Genomic DNA, 22,744 nt, shown 5'->3' with positions numbered 1-22,744 from the left:
TCCGGCCCATATAACTAATCCCGTCCTTATAACCCGTTATATCGCTGTATATTCCTCATATTATATATTATATACTCTCCGGCCGTATAACTAATCCCGTCCTTATAACCCGTTATATCCTGTATATTCCTCATATTATATATTATATACTCTCCCCCCCGTATAACTAATCCCGTCCTTATAACCCGTTATATCCCTGTACGTTCCTCATATTATATATTATATACTCTCCCCCGTATAACTAATCCCGTCCTTATAACCCGTTATATCCCTGTATATTCCTCATATTATATATTATATACTCTCCCCCCGTATAACTAATCCCATCCTTATAACCCGTTATATCCCTGTATATTCCTCATATTATATATTATATACTCTCCCCCCGTATAACTAATCCCATCCTTATAACCCGTTATATCCCTGTATATTCCTCATATTATATATTATATACTCTCCCCCCGTATAACTAATCCCGTCCTTATAACCCGTTATATGCTGTATATTCCTCATATTATATATTATATACTCTCCACCTCGTATAACTAATCCCGTCCTTATAACCCGTTATATCCTGTATATTCCTCGTATTATATATTATATACTCTCCGGCCGTATAACTAATCCTGTCCTTATAACCCGTTATACCCTGTATATTCCTCGTATTATATATTATATACTCTCCCCCCCGTATAACTAATCCCGTCCTTATAACCCGTTATATCCTGTATATTCCTCATATTATATATTATATACTCTCCGCCCGTATAACTAATCCCGTCCTTATAACCCGTTATATCCTGTATATTCCTCATATTATATATTATATACTCCCCGGCGATATATCTAATCCCGTCCTTATAACCCGTTATATCCCTGTATATTCCTCATATTATATATTATATACTCTCCCCCGTATAACTAATCCCGTCCTTATAACCCGTTATATTCCTGTATATTCCTCATATTATATATTATATACTCTCCCCCGTATAACTAATCCCGTCCTTATAACCCGTTATATCCTGTATATTCCTCATATTATATATTATATACTCTCCGGCCGTATAACTAATCCCATCCTTATAACCCGTTATATCCTGTATATTCCTCATATTATATATTATATACTCTCCGGCCGTATAACTAATCCCGTCCTTATAACTCGTTATATATCCTGTATATTCCTCATATTATATATTATATACTCTCCCCCGTATAACTAATCCCGTCCTTATAACCCGTTATATCCTGTATATTCCTCATATTATATATTATATACTCTCCCCCGTATAACTAATCCCGTCCTTATAACCCGTTATATCCCTGTATATTCCTCCTATTATATATTATATACTCTCCGGCCGTATAACTAATCCCGTCCTTATAACCCGTTATATACCTGTATATTCCTCATATTATATATTATATACTCTCCCCCCGTATAACTAACCCCGTCCTTATAACCCGTTATATCCTGTATACTCCTCATATTATATACTCTCCGGCCGTATAACTAATCCCGTCCTTATAACCCGTTATATCCTGTATATTCCTCATATTATATATTATATACTCTCTGGCCGTATAACTAATCCCGTCCTTATAACCCGTTATATCCTGTATATTCCTCATATTATATACTCTCCCCCGTATAACTAATCCCGTCCTTATAACCCGTTATATCCCAGTATCTTCCTCATATTATATATTATATACTCTCCCCCGTATAACTAATCCCGTCCTTATAACCCGTTATATCCTGTATATTCCTCATATTATATATTATAAACTCTCCCCCGTATAACTAATCCCATCCTTATAACCCGTTATATCCTGTATATTCCTCATATTATATATTATATACTCTCCGGCCCGTATAACTAATCCCGTCCTTATAACCCGTTATATCCCAGTATCTTCCTCATATTATATATTATATACTCTCCCCCGTATAACTAATCCCGTCCTTATAACCCGTTATATCCCTGTATATTCCTCATATTATATATTATATACTCTCCCCCCGTATAACTAATCCCGTCCTTATAACCCGTTATATCCTGCATATTCCTCATATTATATACTCTCCGGCCGTATAACTAATCCCGTCCTTATAACCCGTTATATCCTGTATATTCCTCATATTATATATTATATACTCTCCGCCCGTATAACTAATCCCGTCCTTATAACCCGTTATATCCTGTATATTCCTCATATTATATATTATATACTCTCCGGCCGTATAACTAATCCCATCCTTATAACCCGTTATATCCTGTATATTCCTCATATTATATATTATATACTCTCCGGCCCGTATAACTAATCCCGTCCTTATAACCCGTTATATCCCAGTATCTTCCTCATATTATATATTATATACTCTCCCCCGTATAACTAATCCCGTCCTTATAACCCGTTATATCCCTGTATATTCCTCATATTATATATTATATACTCTCCCCCCGTATAACTAATCCCGTCCTTATAACCCGTTATATCCTGCATATTCCTCATATTATATACTCTCCGGCCGTATAACTAATCCCGTCCTTATAACCCGTTATATCCTGTATATTCCTCATATTATATATTATATACTCTCCGCCCGTATAACTAATCCCGTCCTTATAACCCGTTATATCCTGTATATTCCTCATATTATATATTATATACTCCCCGGCGATATATCTAATCCCGTCCTTATAACCCGTTATATCCCTGTATATTCCTCATATTATATATTATATACTCTCCCCCGTATAACTAATCCCGTCCTTATAACCCGTTATATTCCTGTATATTCCTCATATTATATATTATATACTCTCCCCCGTATAACTAATCCCGTCCTTATAACCCGTTATATCCTGTATATTCCTCATATTATATATTATATACTCTCCGGCCGTATAACTAATCCCATCCTTATAACCCGTTATATCCTGTATATTCCTCATATTATATATTATATACTCTCCGGCCGTATAACTAATCCCGTCCTTATAACTCGTTATATATCCTGTATATTCCTCATATTATATATTATATACTCTCCCCCGTATAACTAATCCCATCCTTATAACCCGTTATATCCCTGTATATTCCTCATATTATATATTATATACTCTCCCCCCGTATAACTAATCTCGTCCTTATAACCCGTTATATCCTGTATATTCCTCATATTATATATTATATACTCTCTGGCCGTATAACTAATCCCGTCCTTATAACCCGTTATATCCTGTATATTCCTCATATTATATATTATATACTCTCCCCCGTATAACTAATCCCGTCCTTATAACCCGTTATATCCCTGTATATTCCTCCTATTATATATTATATACTCTCCGGCCGTATAACTAATCCCGTCCTTATAACCCGTTATATACCTGTATATTCCTCATATTATATATTATATACTCTCCCCCCGTATAACTAACCCCGTCCTTATAACCCGTTATATCCTGTATACTCCTCATATTATATACTCTCCGGCCGTATAACTAATCCCGTCCTTATAACCCGTTATATCCTGTATATTCCTCATATTATATATTATATACTCTCTGGCCGTATAACTAATCCCGTCCTTATAACCCGTTATATCCTGTATATTCCTCATATTATATACTCTCCCCCGTATAACTAATCCCGTCCTTATAACCCGTTATATCCTGTATATTCCTCATATTATATATTATATACTCTCCGGCCATATAACTAATCCCGTCCTTATAACCCGTTATATCCCAGTATCTTCCTCATATTATATATTATATACTCTCCCCCGTATAACTAATCCCGTCCTTATAACCCGTTATATCCTGTATATTCCTCATATTATATATTATAAACTCTCCCCCGTATAACTAATCCCATCCTTATAACCCGTTATATCCTGTATATTCCTCATATTATATATTATATACTCTCCGGCCCGTATAACTAATCCCGTCCTTATAACCCGTTATATCCCAGTATCTTCCTCATATTATATATTATATACTCTCCCCCGTATAACTAATCCCGTCCTTATAACCCGTTATATCCCTGTATATTCCTCATATTATATATTATATACTCTCCCCCCGTATAACTAATCCCGTCCTTATAACCCGTTATATCCTGCATATTCCTCATATTATATACTCTCCGGCCGTATAACTAATCCCGTCCTTATAACCCGTTATATCCTGTATATTCCTCATATTATATATTATATACTCTCCGCCCGTATAACTAATCCCGTCCTTATAACCCGTTATATCCTGTATATTCCTCATATTATATATTATATACTCTCCGGCCGTATAACTAATCCCATCCTTATAACCCGTTATATCCTGTATATTCCTCATATTATATATTATATACTCTCCGGCCCGTATAACTAATCCCGTCCTTATAACCCGTTATATCCCAGTATCTTCCTCATATTATATATTATATACTCTCCCCCGTATAACTAATCCCGTCCTTATAACCCGTTATATCCCTGTATATTCCTCATATTATATATTATATACTCTCCCCCCGTATAACTAATCCCGTCCTTATAACCCGTTATATCCTGCATATTCCTCATATTATATACTCTCCGGCCGTATAACTAATCCCGTCCTTATAACCCGTTATATCCTGTATATTCCTCATATTATATATTATATACTCTCCGCCCGTATAACTAATCCCGTCCTTATAACCCGTTATATCCTGTATATTCCTCATATTATATATTATATACTCCCCGGCGATATATCTAATCCCGTCCTTATAACCCGTTATATCCCTGTATATTCCTCATATTATATATTATATACTCTCCCCCGTATAACTAATCCCGTCCTTATAACCCGTTATATTCCTGTATATTCCTCATATTATATATTATATACTCTCCCCCGTATAACTAATCCCGTCCTTATAACCCGTTATATCCTGTATATTCCTCATATTATATATTATATACTCTCCGGCCGTATAACTAATCCCATCCTTATAACCCGTTATATCCTGTATATTCCTCATATTATATATTATATACTCTCCGGCCGTATAACTAATCCCGTCCTTATAACTCGTTATATATCCTGTATATTCCTCATATTATATATTATATACTCTCCCCCGTATAACTAATCCCATCCTTATAACCCGTTATATCCCTGTATATTCCTCATATTATATATTATATACTCTCCCCCCGTATAACTAATCCCGTCCTTATAACCCGTTATATCCTGTATATTCCTCATATTATATATTATATACTCTCCCCCCCGTACAACTAATCCCGTCCTTATAACCCGTTATATCCTGTATATTCCTCATATTATATATTATATACTCTCCGGCCGTATAACTAATCCCGTCCTTATAACCCGTTATATCCTGTATATTCCTCATATTATATATTATATACTCTCCGGCCGTATAACTAATCCCGTCCTTATAACCCGTTATATCCTGTATATTCCTCATATTATATATTATATACTCACCCGCCGTATAACTAATCCCGTCCTTATAACCTGTTATATCCTGTATATTCCTCATATTATATATTATATACTCTCCCCCCCCGTATAACTAATCCCGTCCTTATAACCCGTTATATCCTGTATATTCCTCATATTATATATTATATACTCTCTGGCCGTATAACTAATCCCGTCCTTATAACCCGTTATATCCTGTATATTCCTCATATTATATATATATATATACTCTCCGGCCGTATAACTAATCCCGTCCTTATAACCCGTTATATCCCTGTATATTCCTCATATTATATATTATATACTCTCTGGCCGTATAACTAATCCCGTCCTTATAACCCGTTATATCCCTGTATATTCCTCATATTATATATTATATACTCTCCCCCGTATAACTAATCCCGTCCTTATAACCCGTTATATTCCTGTATATTCCTCATATTATATATTATATACTCTCCGGCCGTATAACTAATCCCGTCCTTATAACCCGTTATATCCTGTATATTCCTCATATTATATATTATATACTCTCCCCCGTATAACTAATCCCGTCCTTATAACCCGTTATATCCTGTATATTCCTCATATTATATATTATATACTCTCCGGCCGTATAACTAATCCCATCCTTATAACCCGTTATATCCTGTATATTCCTCATATTATATATTATATACTCTCCGGCCGTATAACTAATCCCGTCCTTATAACCCGTTATATCCCTGTATATTCCTCATATTATATATTATATACTCTCCGGCAGTATAACTAATCCCGTCCTTATAACCCGTTATATCCTGTATATTCCTCATATTATATATTATATACTCTCCCCCGTATAACTAATCCCGTCCTTATAACCCGTTATATCCTGTATATTCCTCATATTATATATTATATACTCTCCGGCCGTATAACTAATCCCATCCTTATAACCCGTTATATCCTGTATATTCCTCATATTATATATTATATACTCTCCGGCCGTATAACTAATCCCGTCCTTATAACCCGTTATATCCCTGTATATTCCTCATATTATATATTATATACTCTCCCCCGTATAACTAATCCCATCCTTATAACCCGTTATATCCCTGTATATTCCTCATATTATATATTATATACTCTCCCCCCGTATAACTAATCCCGTCCTTATAACCCGTTATATCCTGTATATTCCTCATATTATATATTATATACTCTCTGGCCGTATAACTAATCCCGTCCTTATAACCCGTTATATCCTGTATATTCCTCATATTATATATTATATACTCTCCGGCCGTATAACTAATCCCGTCCTTATAACCCGTTATATCCTGTATATTCCTCATATTATATATTATATACTCACCCGCCGTATAACTAATCCCGTCCTTATAACCTGTTATATCCTGTATATTCCTCATATTATATATTATATACTCTCCCCCCCCGTATAACTAATCCCGTCCTTATAACCCGTTATATCCTGTATATTCCTCATATTATATATTATATACTCTCTGGCCGTATAACTAATCCCGTCCTTATAACCCGTTATATCCTGTATATTCCTCATATTATATATATATATACTCTCCGGCCGTATAACTAATCCCGTCCTTATAACCCGTTATATCCCTGTATATTCCTCATATTATATATTATATACTCTCTGGCCGTATAACTAATCCCGTCCTTATAACCCGTTATATCCCTGTATATTCCTCATATTATATATTATATACTCTCCGGCCGTATAACTAATCCTGTCTAATAAGTGCTTTTCATTTGTTTCCCGCAGGAACAGATTGGGGTGAGGTGGATGCATTAGGTGGGGTTTGTTCGTTGCCCCACCGTGGTTAATAGGTGGTCTTGGGGACCCCCGTTTCATTTTCTTTAAATGATTGTTTTAATTTCATATGTTTGTGTTGGGGAGATGGTGGACTCGTAAGTCACTATGAGACCCCCTAGGATATGGCGTAAATTTGACAACTTGTGGGATAGAGAATCCGCTTTCTTTCTACTCCCATTTACCCAAAAACAGCGCATGCGAGGTGAGAATGATTTCTTGTCGATGCCTAATCTGTGAGTTACGCTTTTTAACACTAAGGGAATAGAATACTGTTTGGGTCCTAAAGCTTACCGTGCACGGGGGTGAAATAACGCACGAAAGGGATTTAGGCATTTAGGGTCTGGGGGTTAGCTGTTCGGATGCTCTATAGTGGAGTAGAAGCAGCAGGAAAAGCAAAGGATGAGACGCTCTATAGAAAAAAGGATCCACTAATCCCACGCTACAGACATGTGAGACCTCATGTAGACTCCCGTCCTGTTCTGAAGACCACAGCTGGACACGTGGAGATCACAGCTGGACACGTGGAGATCACAGCTGGACACGTGGAGATCACAGCTGGACACGTGGAGATCACAGCTGGACACGTGGAGATCACATGTTTCATTTATTCTGCGTTCAGAAACTCACCTGGATGTACGAAGCTCTGAAGCCCCCAGGCTGACCACCGAAGATATACACGGCTCCGCGATTATTGTCCTCACAAGGAGCGCCAATGGCCATGTCGGTCACTTTATCTCCAGTTAGGTCCATCAAGACAGCCATAGCTGATCCGAAGTGCCCCAAAACCCGAGACGTGTCCCCACTCAAGGTGTCTGGACACGAGACAGTCACAACTGGGCCTGTGGAATCCTGGAGATTAAGGAGTTGGGTTAATGGATGGAGAGCTCGTGGCTCAGGGGCCACCACCAGGTTATCTCCTCTTTTCTATTTAAGTAGATTTGGTCGTCAGTGTTAAGAACGATGTTTGGTGGCTGGTGGAGAATATAGCGTTGGGACGTGGGTAACACACACGCTCACGTTATTTTATAGCATCTATAATATCGCGCATGAGGAATCGGAGGAGAAACTGAGTTCCTCTTTACTGTTACTCTCAGAGCTAGGCTTCCCTCTCACCATGTCTGGAATGGGACACAAGTAAACACGACCACCGGGGACGTCTGGAGAATAATACGTAGGGGCTCCAACCACCAGAAGAGTCCTTGGGAAGTTGGCATCCACTTCAACCACACTCAACGTGGAACCAAAGTATGACCCGATCTGAAATCACAAACCACGGTAAGCGTAGGAAAGGGACACGAAACTTCCACGCAGCTGGTCACGGTGAGAACCAAAAGAAGCCAAAGGAGGCCAAACAGAACCAAAGGAGGCCAAAGTGAATGCCTGCGAGATTGTTTAATAACACGAAGAATCTGAAAAGAAATCTTCTGGAGCACAAGAACGACTGTGGGGGAGACCCTCTGTACCCCCGGCAATGGCTTCCGCACCCCCGTGGTCTCCTGCCCCTGCCGTTACCTTGTCTCCCTTGGCCATGGCTCTCAGGCGCCAGGATGATGTGGCTGGGTCCCTCTTGAAGATCATGACGCTCCCCTTGTGCTCGTGTCTCGGGGCTCCCAAAGCCAACAGGTCTCTTTCCAACAGCTGCAGGGAATATCCTACAGGAAGCCCACCAGAGTCAGTCTCACGGAGCAAAGACTCTCATACGTGCCCCCAAAGTGACTTCAGAAGCCCACCACCCACCTTTAACTCCTAAACTACTCCCCCCGGACGGGAGTCACAAACCCTCCTCCTGTCCCATACGGTGAGAAGTGTGATATCTCCTCCGAGACCCCCCTACAAGAGCGTTAGGGGGTCTCCACATCCTTTATTCTTACCCATGTATGAGCCCTTCAGGTCTTTCTGGTCCTCAGTCACGTTTATCCAGATAACGCTTTCCGCTTGCCCCCTGAAAAATGATGCCCCTCCGGACCAGTCATAGGCCCCAACTGCCCCGAGAACAGGTCCTTCCTATAGGAGAGAGCACATACTGGGTAAGGAGACATGCCCTGCAGATATTGGACGGGGAGAAATACTCTGCAGATATTGGACGGGGAGAAATGCTCTGCAGATACTGGACGGGGAGAAATGCCCTGCAGATATTGGACGGGGAGAAATGCTCTGCAGATACTGGATGGGGAGAAATGCTCTGCAGATACTGGATGGGGAGAAATACTCTGCAGATACTGGATGGGGAGAAATGCTCTGCAGATACTGGATGGGGAGAAATGCCCTGCAGATATTGGACGGGGAGAAATACTCTGCAGATATTGGACGGGGAGAAATGCTCTGCAGATACTGGACGGGGAGAAATGCTCTGCAGATACTGGATGGGGAGAAATGCTCTGCCTATACTGGATGGGGAGAAATACTCTGCAGATACTGGATGGGGAGAAATAATCTGCAGATACTGGATGGGGAGAAATGCTCTGCAGATACTGGACGGGGAGAAATGCCCTGCAGATATTGGACGGGGAGAAATACTCTGCAGATACTGGATGGGGAGAAATGCTCTGCAGATACTGGATGGGGAGAAATACTCTGCAGATACTGGATGGGGAGAAATGCTCTGCAGATACTGGACAGGGAGAAATGCTCTGCAGATACTGGATGGGGAAAAATACTCTGCAGATACTGGATGGGGAGAAATGCTCTGCAGATACTGGACGGGGAGAAATACTCTGCAGATACTGGATGGGGAGAAATACTCTGCAGATACTGGATGGGGAGAAATGCTCTGCAGATACTGGATGGGGAGAAATGCTCTGCAGATACTGGATGGGGAGAAATGCTCTGCAGATACTGGATGGGGAGAAATACTCTGCAGATACTGGATGGGGAGAAATAATCTGCAGATACTGGATGGGGAGAAATGCTCTGCAGATACTGGACGGGGAGAAATGCCCTGCAGATATTGGACGGGGAGAAATACTCTGCAGATACTGGATGGGGAGAAATGCTCTGCAGATACTGGATGGGGAGAAATACTCTGCAGATACTGGATGGGGAGAAATGCTCTGCAGATACTGGACAGGGAGAAATGCTCTGCAGATACTGGATGGGGAAAAATACTCTGCAGATACTGGATGGGGAGAAATGCTCTGCAGATACTGGACGGGGAGAAATACTCTGCAGATACTGGATGGGGAGAAATACTCTGCAGATACTGGATGGGGAGAAATACTCTGCAGATATTGGACGGGGAGAAATGCTCTGCTGATACTGGATGGGGAGAAATGCTCTGGAGGCCCTGGATGGGGAGAAATGCTCTGCAGATACTGGACAGGGAGAAATACTCTGCAGATACTGGATGGGGAGAAATGCTCTGCAGATACTGGATGGGGAGAAATGCTCTGCAGATACTGGACGGGGAGAAATACTCTGCAGATACTGGATGGGGAGAAATGCTCTGCAGATACTGGACGGGGAGAAATACTCTGCAGATACTGGATGGGGAGAAATGCTCTGCAGATACTGGACGGGGAGAAATACTCTGCAGATACTGGATGGGGAGAAATGCTCTTCAGATACTGGATGGGGAGAAATGCTCTGCAGATACTGGATGGGGAGAAATGCTCTGCAGATACTGGACGGGGAGAAATACTCTGCAGATACTGGATGGGGAGAAATGCTCTGCAGATACTGGATGGGGAGAAATGCTCTTCAGATACTGGATGGGGAGAAATGCTCTGCAGATACTGGATGGGGAGAAATGCTCTGCAGATACTGGATGGGGAGAAATACTCTGCAGATACTGGATGGGGAGAAATGCCCTGCAGATATTGGACGGGGAGAAATGCTCTGCAGATATTGGACGGGGAGAAATGCTCTGCAGATACTGGACGGGGAGAAATACTCTGCAGATACTGGATGGGGAGAAATGCTCTGCAGATACTGGATGGGGAGAAATGCTCTTCAGATACTGGATGGGGAGAAATACTCTGCAGATACTGGATGGGGAGAAATACTCTGCAGATACTGGATGGGGAGAAATGCTCTGCATATACTGGATGGGGAGAAATGCTCTGCAGATACTGGATGGGGAGAAATGCTCTGCAGATACTGGATGGGGAGAAATGCTCTGCAGATACTGGATGGGGAGAAATACTCTGCAGATACTGGACGGGGAGAAATGCTCTGCAGGCTCTCTGGGTTCGCAGCAGACTAGCAGGGAAAGCATCAGATAGAAGAACTTACTGGGGTTAAAATCGCGCTGAACCCGTCTTGAGACATTTCCATTTCAAAAGAGCTTCCCGTCTGTGACTCTGTTCCTGGTGGCAGAGAGAGAGGGAGAGAGGGAGCGTAAGGAGAGAGGACAGAGAGGGAGAGAGAGAGAGAGAGAGAGAGAGAGAGGGGGCGTAAGGAGAGAGGACAGAGAGAGAGAGAGGGGGGGGCATGATAATCAGAGTGATAGGATTATGAGAGAAAGAGAGAGAGAGAACGAGAGAGGGAGATTACGAGAGAGAAAAAGAGAGACAGGATAAAAAGAGAGAGACAGAACTGACAGAGAGAGAGGGGCATGCTAATCAGAGAGAAAAGATTAAGAGAGAGAGAGACAGGAGAGAGAGAGAGAGAGAGAGAACTGACAGAGAGAGAGGGGCAGGATTAGGACAGAGAGAAGACGGGGGGGGGCAGAACCTTCTATGGCGAAGATCTTTTCCTGAAGAGCCTCCTGAAAACGACTGAGAGCAGAGAAGTTGTCCACCCTGAGAACGTGATCCTCCGACGGCTGAGACGCAATGGTTTTCAGCTCGTTCTGTGCTCTCCGGTTATCGAAGGCATTTCCCACCTGTGGCCATGTAACAAACATCCCTCAAAACCTGTCTGCAAGGAGCACGATCAGTGGGGTTTCTTTAATGAGCAATTTTACCCCAATAACGAAGCGCAGGACCCCCATTCTTTCTGCTCTGCCAATGGAATCGGAATATGGCCTCCTGTCCCCAGTCGTCTCGCCGTCCGTGATGACGATCAGAACCTTTTGGGCCTCTGTCCGAGAGCCGCTTTCAGGGATGAAAAGCTCAGTCCTGGGGAGAGAAAAGAGAAGCCAATCGGTTTCAGGCAATAAATAGTCTCCACCCCTGAGGAGCGCACAGCTAAAACTGCTGTTAGAGCCAAGTGTTTTTCTAATCAGGCTTTGGAAATCTGCCCCACGTCGCAGTCAATAAAAAACAAGCAACACGATGCCGGGGAGGAAATAGTTCAGAACGACTGAAAATGAACACTTTAATGGCCTGTGATAAATCGGCGGCCCCTCCTCGCCCTCCTCGTTTTGTCACTTACAGCACTTTGTAGATGGCCGTCGGGGTCCACGTTTGGCCTCCCAGCTGGTTAATGTTCCTGGTCAGAGCTCTCGGGTCCCTCGTGGCCGCATATTGGTTGAAATCAAAATGGGTTTCAAATCTGCTGGAGTACTGCATGAGCGCAAACTGCGGGGAGAGCGAGAGACAGCGAGGAGCGTCCGGGATCAGTGTGAGTGACCGTCCCCCGGCGCTGTGCAGGGACAGAGAGCGTGTGGGGCAGTATGTGGCAGTGTGGGGTAGTATGTGGCAGTGTGGGTCAGTATGTGGCAGTGAGGGGCAGTATGTGGCAGTGTGGGGCAGTATAAGGCAGTGTGGGGCAGTATGTGGCAGTGTGGGGCAGTGTGGGGCAGTATGTGGCAGTGTGGGGCAGTATGTGGCAGTGTGGGTCAGTATGTGGCAGTGTGGGTCAGTATGTGGCAGTGAGGGGCAGTATGTGGCAGTGTGGGGCAGTATGTGGCAGTGTGGGTCAGTGTGGGTCAGTATGTGGCAGTGTGGGGCAGTGTGGGGGCAGTATGTGGCAGTATGTGGGGTAGTATGTGGCAGTGTGGGTCAGTATGTGGCAGTGAGGGGCAGTATGTGGCAGTGTGGGTCAGTGTGGGTCAGTATGTGGCAGTGCGGGGCAGTGTGGGGCAGTATGTGGCAGTGTGGGGCAGTGTGGGGCAGTATGTGGCAGTGTGGGGCAGTATGTGGCAGTGAGGGGCAGTATGTGGCAGTGTGGGGGCAGTATGTGGCAGTGTGGGGCAGTGTGGGGGCAGTATGTGGCAGTGTGGGGCAGTATGTGGCAGTGTGGGGCAGTATGTGGCAGTGTGGGGCAGTATGTGGCAGTATGTGGCAGTGTGGGGCAGTATGTGGCAGTGTGGGGCAGTATGTGGCAGTGCGGGGCAGTGTGGGGGCAGTATGTGGCAGTGTGGGGCAGTGTGGGGGCAGTATGTGGCAGTGTGGGGCAGTATGTGGCAGTGTGGGGCAGTGCTGTAGGGTAGTCGTGGTGCGGATTACCTGCGCGTGTTTACCACGGAAAGCTTCCATGACGGTGGAGACGAAGTTGAGCATTAATGTGAAATCGGAGGGAGCGATACTCCCAGAGCCGTCGATCAGAAACGCGATATCCAGATGGACGATGCTGCACTCTGCGGGGGGCCCAAGGTACACGTTAGCCCTGACAATCTGCCCCTTCATTCTGGGGATTTGCCCCTTCGTTCTGAGAAGGGGCAAATGAGGGTACGTTGCAGCGAGGGGGTACGTGGCAGTGAGGGGATATGTGGCAACGAGGGGGTACGTGGCAGCGAGGGGGTACGTGGCAGCGAGGGGGTACGTGGCAGCGAGGGGGTACGTGGCAGCGAGGGGGTACGTGGCAGCGAGGGGGTACCTGGCAGCGAGGGGGTACCTGGCAGCGAGAGGGGCAGGCTGCCCACTAGTTGCAGCCGCTGGTCTAGCTGGTAACACTGTCCATTCACATAGATGTTCTTTCCGCAGGTTCTTTTTAGTGTCGGACCACAAGCCTGAAAGGGCAGATAAACACAGGGGGGTTACTTGGGGCAGCGTGGCTGGAAACGACCCCCCTACTCGGGGCCTGCGTGGGCCGTTCTCAGGGCTCAGCCAATGTCTGTTACTGAGCGGTGCATGTACAGTGCTGCCCCCTGCGGCCAGTGCAGAGTATTACCCCCTCATTGCCTTCTGGGAGTTTATCTGCCCTGTGGGGGGAGGGCAGCACTCATGCCGGGGAGGAACAGGTGACACGAATGCAGGTCCTGGAAATCATGGCTCAGTTATAGGGTTAATGCTGGAAGAAGGGGTAACGTACCAGTAACTCGGGGGGGTCCTGCTGAGCCGCCAGCACCAGGCCCAGGGAGATGTTTACATCGGCCGCATTACCTGAAATACAGCGAGAATTACAACTCCCATCAGCCTCAGCAAAGAACAGCATGGCAAGCACTAGATTATCTGTATTTAGTGGACGGTGTTAGTGTGAGTGTATGTTAGTGGATGGTGTTAGTGTGAGTGTATGTTAGTATATGGTGTTAGTGTGAGTGTATGTTAGTATATGGTGTTAGTGTGAGTGTATGTTAGTGGATGGTGTTAGCGTGTGTGTATGTTAGTGGATGGTGTTAGCGTGTGTGTATGTTAGTGGATGGTGTTAGCGTGTGTGTATGTTAGTGGATGGTGTTAGCGTGTGTGTATGTTAGTGGATGGTGTTAGCGTGTGTGTATGTTAGTGGATGGTGTTAGCGTGTGTGTATGTTAGTGGATGGTGTTAGCGTGAGTGTATGTTAGTGGATGGTGTTAGCGTGTGTGTATGTTAGTGGATGGTGTTAGCGTGTGTGTATGTTAGTGGATGGTGTTAGCGTGAGTGTATGTTAGTGGATGGTGTTAGCGTGTGTGTATGTTAGTGGATGGTGTTAGCGTGAGTGTATGTTAGTGGATGGTGTTAGCGTGTGTGTATGTTAGTGGATGGTGTTAGCGTGAGTGTATGTTAGTGGATGGTGTTAGCGTGACTGTATGTTAGTGGATGGTGTTAGCGTGTGTGTATGTTAGTGGATGGTGTTAGCGTGAGTGTATGTTAGTGGATGGTGTTAGCGTGTGTGTATGTTAGTGGATGGTGTTAGCGTGACTGTATGTTAGTGTATGGTGTTAGTGTGAGTGTATGTTAGTGGATGGTGTTAGCGTGAGTGTATGTTAGTGGATGGTGTTAGCGTGTGTGTATGTTAGTGGATGGTGTTAGCGTGTGTGTATGTTAGTGGATGGTGTTAGCGTGAGTGTATGTTAGTGGATGGTGTTAGCGTGTGTGTATGTTAGTGGATGGTGTTAGCGTGACTGTATGTTAGTGTATGGTGTTAGTGTGAGTGTATGTTAGTGGATGGTGTTAGCGTGTGTGTATGTTAGTGGATGGTGTTAGCGTGTGTGTATGTTAGTGGATGGTGTTAGTGTGAGTGTATGTTAGTGGATGGTGTTAGCGTGTGTGTATGTTAGTGGATGGTGTTAGCGTGTGTGTATGTTAGTGGATGGTGTTAGCGTGTGTGTATGTTAGTGGATGGTGTTAGCGTGTGTGTATGTTAGTGGATGGTGTTGGCGTGTGTGTATGTTAGTGGATGGTGTTAGCGTGTGTGTATGTTAGTGGATGGTGTTAGCGTGTGTGTATGTTAGTGGATGGTGTTAGCGTGTGTGTATGTTAGTGGATGGTGTTAGCGTGTGTGTATGTTAGTGGATGGTGTTAGCGTGTGTGTATGTTAGTGGATGGTGTTAGTGTGAGTGTATGTTAGTGGATGGTGTTAGCGTGTGTGTATGTTAGTGGATGGTGTTAGCGTGTGTGTATGTTAGTGGATGGTGTTAGCGTGTGTGTATGTTAGTGGATGGTGTTAGCGTGTGTGTATGTTAGTGGATGGTGTTAGCGTGTGTGTATGTTAGTGGATGGTGTTAGCGTGAGTGTATGTTAGTGTATGGTGTTAGCGTGTGTGTATGTTAGTGGATGGTGTTAGCGTGACTGTATGTTAGTGTATGGTGTTAGTGTGAGTGTATGTTAGTGGATGGTGTTAGCGTGTGTGTATGTTAGTGGATGGTGTTGGCGTGTGTGTATGTTAGTGGATGGTGTTAGCGTGTGTGTATGTTAGTGGATGGTGTTAGCGTGTGTGTATGTTAGTGGATGGTGTTAGCGTGTGTGTATGTTAGTGGATGGTGTTAGCGTGTGTGTATGTTAGTGGATGGTGTTAGCGTGTGTGTATGTTAGTGGATGGTGTTAGCGTGAGTGTATGTTAGTGTATGGTGTTAGTGTGAGTGTATGTTAGTGGATGGTGTTAGCGTGTGTGTATGTTAGTGGATGGTGTTAGCGTGTGTGTATGTTAGTGGATGGTGTTAGCATGTGTGTATGTTAGTGGATGGTGTTAGCGTGTGTGTATGTTAGTGGATGGTGTTAGCGTGTGTGTATGTTAGTGGATGGTGTTAGCGTGAGTGTATGTTAGTGTATGGTGTTAGTGTGAGTGTATGTTAGTGGATGGTGTTAGCGTGTGTGTATGTTAGTGGATGGTGTTAGCGTGTGTGTATGTTAGTGGATGGTGTTAGCGTGTGTGTATGTTAGTGGATGGTGTTAGCGTGAGTGTATGTTAGTGTATGGTGTTAGCGTGTGTGTATGTTAGTGGATGGTGTTAGCGTGTGTGTATGTTAGTGGATGGTGTTAGTGTGAGTGTATGTTAGTGGATGGTGTTAGCGTGAGTGTATGTTAGTGGATGGTGTTAGCGTGTGTGTATGTTAGTGGATGGTGTTAGCGTGTGTGTATGTTAGTGGATGGTGTTAGCGTGTGTGTATGTTAGTGGATGGTGTTAGCGTGTGTGTATGTTAGTGGATGGTGTTAGCGTGTGTGTATGTTAGTGGATGGTGTTAGCGTGTGTGTATGTTAGTGGATGGTGTTAGCGTGAGTGTATGTTAGTGGATGGTGTTAGCGTGTGTGTATGTTAGTGGATGGTGTTAGCGTGTGTGTATGTTAGTGGATGGTGTTAGCGTGAGTGTATGTTAGTGGATGGTGTTAGCGTGTGTGTATGTTAGTGGATGGTGTTAGCGTGTGTGTATGTTAGTGGATGGTGTTAGCGTGTGTGTATGTTAGTGGATGGTGTTAGCGTGTGTGTATGTTAGTGGATGGTGTTAGCGTGTGTGTATGTTAGTGGATGGTGTTAGCGTGTGTGTATGTTAGTGGATGGTGTTAGCGTGTGTGTATGTTAGTGGATGGTGTTAGCGTGTGTGTATGTTAGTGGATGGTGTTAGCGTGTGTGTATGTTAGTGTATGGTGTTAGCGTGTGTGTATGTTAGTGGATGGTGTTAGCGTGTGTGTATGTTAGTGGATGGTGTTAGCGTGTGTGTATGTTAGTGGATGGTGTTAGCGTGTGTGTATGTTAGTGCGAGAGACTATCAGGGCCGCCTACAACCCGGCTCCTCCCAGTCTACTTCTTCTGCCGCCTTGTTGGACTCTACTAGCCAGCTCCTAGTGTCCCTCTATAAAATGTCCCTCTTCCCTTGGCTCCTGTTGGCTCCATGTTGCTGGTTCCGGAGTTCCTTTGGTGCCGGGGTCCTGTGTTCTAATGCCCCAAGCTCCGGTGTGCCCAGGTCCCTCCAGTGACTGGTTTGTGAGCTCAGGTTGGCGAGGCGTGTCCGTGTCCCACCTGCGTGTCAATACCCGGCGCCCTGATACCCTGACCTTTGCTCAATGTCTACCAGCTGGCCATCAGTCCCATTATTCCACCCCAGTATTGTAACCCGATGGCATTATCACATACCCTATGAATGGCAGATGTGCTGGGGTAAGTAAATAAATACCCTGCTTTACAGCTCGCGGCAGATCTCCGCGCAGGCAGAACTTACAGCCAAACAAAATCACAAAATAAGTATCCACACCCAGGCGTATGACATCATTCCTACCAGTCATGGTGATTGGTTGACAGGCTCGGGACCCAGGGTCACATTGATACAGCTGTCCAGTTCTATTGGTGTCAGTTTGCTGGAGGGGGGCGCTGACAATTACCCTGGAGGTAGAGAAGGGGCAGTTAGGACACCTGCTGCCGGCACCTGCTCTAGCACCTGCGGACAGGTCATGTTCTCTCACCGGTTCCTCATCTGGACAACTTGGTATCCAAAACTCTGATCTCCATCCTGGAAGACGATTGGTTGATCGGTGTCCACAAAGAAGCCACCGGCAGGGGACACGGCTGTGGATTGTACACAAAAAGCAGACGATAGAAGGGAAGAAGATGACAGCGGAGACCAGAAGTCATGCCAAAGAGGCGAAGGGGAGTGGTCTGATGATAGCCACACCCACTTATGCTATTGGCCCTCATATGCTGCTCACCCACGCCTCACCTATAAGAGCATCAGGGGCCTTTCTGTGGCCCCTAAACAGTAAATCCACTGAGCCAGCACATCCACGAGCCGCTCAATGTGGGGACACCACACACCAGAGAAACCCCCCCCCCAACGCTCCGGAAACGGGGTCAATGCACACACCGAGGGTCTTAGAATCTATGAATGGGGCAATTACGTGTCAGCCTGGGGCTTCATACAAACATCTCAAATATTCTGCACCTGGTGGCAATAAAGGGTTAAGACAATAATTATTCTCCTTCTGAACAGAGGCAACAATCAGAGCGAGTGAGGCAGAGCGGGATAATGCCCCGGGAGCATACTTCCTCCCCGATTACCCCTGCAAACGCCTTTCATATTTGTGAATATAGCTTTTGTGGTGTGCAAGGAATGGAGGGGAGCACACACTCACACTCACACACTCACAAACACACTCACGTGCCCACACACACTAGTACACACACAAACTCACACAGAGACCCCAGAGACACACAGACCCCAGAGACACAGAGACCCCAGAGACACACAGAGACCCCAGAGACACACAGACCCCAGAGACACAGGGACCCCAGAGACACACAGACCCCAGAGACAGAGACCCCAGAGACACAGAGACCCCAGAGACACACAGACCCCAGAGACAGAGACCCCAGAGACACACAGACCCCAGAGACACACAGAGACCCCAGAGACACACAGACCCCAGAGACACAGACCCCAGAGACACACAGACCCCAGAGACACACAGACCCCAGAGACCCCAGAGACACACAGAGACACACAGAGACACAGAGACCCCAGAGACACACAGAGACCCCAGAGACACAGAGACCCCAGAGAGACACAGAGACCCCAGAGACACAGACCCCAGAGACACACAGACCCCAGAGACACACAGACCCCAGAGACACACAGAGACCCCAGAGACACACAGACCCCAGAGACACAGAGACCCCAGAGACACACAGACCCCAGAGACACACAGAGACCCCAGAGACACACAGAGACCCCAGACACACAGACCCCAGAGACACACAGACCCCAGAGACACACACAGACCCCAGAGACACACAGACCCCAGAGACACAGACCCCAGAGACACACAGAGACCCCAGAGACACACAGACCCCAGAGACACACAGACCCCAGAGACACACAGAGACCCCAGAGACACACAGAGACCCCAGACACACACAGACCCCAGAGACACAGGGACCCCAGAGACACACAGACCCCAGAGACACACAGACCCCAGAGACACAGAGACCCCAGAGAGTGGGCACCTCCAAAGAAAGGCCATTCCGTCCATCATTCACTCACCCAGACAGAGCAGCCATAGTGAGAAGGGGGCTGCACTGTGGGGGGCATCCATCGGAAGCAGCTTGTGGCACCGTCAGGTCTCTGAAATGTCTCCCTGACAGGAGAGGAAGAGGAGGACCGCGAGTGTTTGTGAAACCCCACATAGTTCCTGTAAGAGAGTTGGGTCAACTGCTTGACTGGTTTGTGACTTCTGTAATTCATTTAACCCTTTCTTCACCCTATCAGAATGGCCGCCTGCCCACTGGGACACGCCATAGCCCCCAGGAACCTTCCGTGCCAATTAGCCCTTGAAAGCCCTTACAGATGTGGAGTGTGAGTGGGGTCTCCCCTGTGGGACCCCAAAATACGAGTCGCTGCTCCAGGCATTCACTCAAATACTCCATGTATTACATTACGTTTATACAAAATCCCCCTTAAAGATACACACAGACCCCGACAGACCCCGGCAGACCCCGACAGACCCCGGCAGACCCCGGCAGACCCCGACAGACCCCGACAGACCCCGGCACAGTTTCCGTCAGGTAAACATTTGCTGAAATTGTTGCCAGATTGCCTCTGAATCACACGTGCTGCGCAATGGGTTAATGGGGTGTCAAATATACCTGTCCTCAAACTGATGAGAGAACACAGAAGGGTATGATAAAACAGGAGAGAAGGGAGAGGGGGTCATAAAGGGGAGAGAAGAGGGAGGAGAGAAGGGAGAGGGGGTCATAAAGGGGAGAGAAGGGAGAGGGGAGAAGGGAGAGGGGATCAAAAAGGGGAGAGAAGGGAGAGGGGATCATGAAGAGGAGAGAGGGGAGAAGGGAGAGGGGATCATGAAGAGGAGAGAGGGGAGAAGGGAGAGGGGATCATGAAGAGGAGAAAATCATGAGGACGTTGGGTTTAAAGGAATGAAATCTTTGTCTTTTAATAGAAAGAGTTGAGGGAGCAGGGAAAAAGCTTCCAGCAGATGTGGCCCCGGGCAGTAGTCTGGACGTTTTATTTAGTGTATGACGCGTGGAGGGTTCCACGTAGAATCACCAGATACTTCGTAACGTAGTGAAAATTTCTATAAATACCAAAATAAAATCAGGAAGTGACGAAATATCTGAAGTTCACCAAATGGAGAAGCCACGGGGGGGGTTTGGAGGCCACGATCCTCCCCACGCGATTACAACTTTATCCCGAGATACTGAGAGGTCAGCCTAGGGCCACGGAGTTTGTAGGCCGTGGATCTGTGGATCAGGACGTTCAGCCACGTTCAGCCCAGGGGCAAGAGGCCCAACAATACTGAAAGCTGATAATTCAGTCCTGCACTATAGATGGAGCAGAGTACGGATAAAGTCAGGGTCCTTCTTACACGCCCTGTGGGCTTACGTGGCGCTGCGAGAAAACCACACAGAGATGGAGATTCCACCCCGTCCATCTCGTTGCCGGACCTCCTTCACCCCCCATGGGGGTTTTCTTACTAATTACGTTAGGGACGTGGATTTCCCTGCGCCCCCCGTTAGTGGTTCTGGGGGGTATTACGGCCGCTCAGGGCTTTTAGGCTGACTGATATTTTGGGTTCGGTTTCTGCTGAATCCAAGATGAGACGACGAACCGGATAACGTCTGAGGCTTTTACAGGCTGTGGACGTGGCGGTTTTGGACGCAGCGGGGCGGTTTTGGACGTGGCGGTTATGGACGTGGCGGTTATGAACACAGCAGGGCGGTTATGGACGCAGCGGGGTGGTTATGGACGTGGCGGTTATGGACGTGGCGGTTATGAACGCAGCGGGGCGGTTATGGACGTGGCGGTTATGGACGTGGCGGTTATGGACGCAGCGGGGCGGTTATGGACGTGGCGGTTATGGATGTGGCGGTTATGGACGTGGCGGTTATGGACGTGGCGGTTATGGACGCAGCGGGGCGGTTATGGACGTGGCGGTTATGGATGTGGCGGTTATGGACGTGGCGGTTATGAACGCAGCGGGGCGGTTATGAACGCAGCGGGGCGGTTATGGATGTGGCGGTTATGGACGTGGCGGTTATGGACGCAGCGGGGCGGTTATGGACGTGGCGGTTATGGATGTGGCGGTTATGGACGTGGCGGTTATGGACGCAGCGGGGCGGTTATGGACGTGGTGGTTATGGACGCAGCGGGGCGGTTATGGATGTGGCGGTTATGGACGCAGCGGGGCGGTTATGGACGCAGCGGGGCGGTTATGGACGCAGCGGGGCGGTTATGGACGTGGCGGTTATGGACGCAGCGGGGCGGTTATGGACGTGGCGGTTATGGACGCAGCGGGGCGGTTATGGACGCAGCGGGGCGGTTATGGACGCGGCGGGGCGGTTATGGACGCGGCGGGGCGGTTATGGATGTGGCGGGCGATTATGGACGTGGCGGTTATGGACGCAGCGGGGCGGTTATGGACACAGCGGGGCGGTTATGGACGCATCGGGGCGGTTATGGACGCAGCGGGGAGGTTATGGACGCAGCGGGGCAGTTATGGACGCAGCGGGGCGGTTATGGACGCAGCGGGGCGGTTATGGACGTGGCGGTTATGGATGCAGCAGGGCGGTTTTGGCCGTTTTTTTTCTTTACAGAAACTCATTTTGTGAAAACTCTGTTGTGAAATTGTGAGCAGCCACGCGAGTGCGAGGAGGAAGTGGTGAGCGGTGAGTTGGTGGCCACACGGTTCGAAGGTGTGAACTAAAACTCACTCTGCCCTAATCACCTCCAAAGTGGAAAGACAAACATATAATCAGGAACAAAGTTGATTCCTCCCCGATTAGTGGCTGCAGTTCATGCCCCCAACTGTCCCGATTTGAGCGGGACAGTCCTGATTTTGTGACTCTGTCTCGCTGTACCGCCTATCCCTATCTCTGTCCCACTTTGCAGAGGCAGAGGAAGGGTGAGATCCGTACTCCCCTCAGG

The 22,744-nt window shown here is 46.4% G+C and overlaps 1 protein-coding gene across 1 annotated transcript in view; it reads right to left on the bottom strand.

Moving 5' to 3' along the window:
- Window positions 1–20,080, bottom strand: part of LOC128501776 (integrin alpha-M-like) — a 34,122-nt gene extending 14,042 nt beyond the window's left edge. The window contains exons 1-14 of the mRNA XM_053471383.1: window positions 19,847–20,080; window positions 18,273–18,375; window positions 18,089–18,192; window positions 14,491–14,561; window positions 14,074–14,188; window positions 13,686–13,816; window positions 12,670–12,815; window positions 12,260–12,413; window positions 12,028–12,178; window positions 11,587–11,660; window positions 9,228–9,360; window positions 8,869–9,008; window positions 8,470–8,613; window positions 7,984–8,205 (exon numbers count right to left, since the gene is read on the bottom strand). Of these exons, the coding sequence (XP_053327358.1) occupies window positions 7,984–8,205; window positions 8,470–8,613; window positions 8,869–9,008; window positions 9,228–9,360; window positions 11,587–11,660; window positions 12,028–12,178; window positions 12,260–12,413; window positions 12,670–12,815; window positions 13,686–13,816; window positions 14,074–14,188; window positions 14,491–14,561; window positions 18,089–18,192; window positions 18,273–18,375; window positions 19,847–19,898 (1,740 nt within the window). The 5' untranslated portion in view covers window positions 19,899–20,080. The remainder of the gene's footprint in view (window positions 1–7,983; window positions 8,206–8,469; window positions 8,614–8,868; window positions 9,009–9,227; window positions 9,361–11,586; window positions 11,661–12,027; window positions 12,179–12,259; window positions 12,414–12,669; window positions 12,816–13,685; window positions 13,817–14,073; window positions 14,189–14,490; window positions 14,562–18,088; window positions 18,193–18,272; window positions 18,376–19,846) is intronic.
- Between the last annotated feature and the right edge of the window lie 2,664 nt (window positions 20,081–22,744).

The sequence above is a fragment of the Spea bombifrons genome, chromosome 7 (genome assembly GCF_027358695.1).
Source record: "Spea bombifrons isolate aSpeBom1 chromosome 7, aSpeBom1.2.pri, whole genome shotgun sequence".
NCBI classification, from domain to species: Eukaryota; Metazoa; Chordata; class Amphibia; order Anura; family Pelobatidae; genus Spea; species Spea bombifrons.
This window is presented reverse-complemented; position numbering and strand designations above follow the sequence as displayed.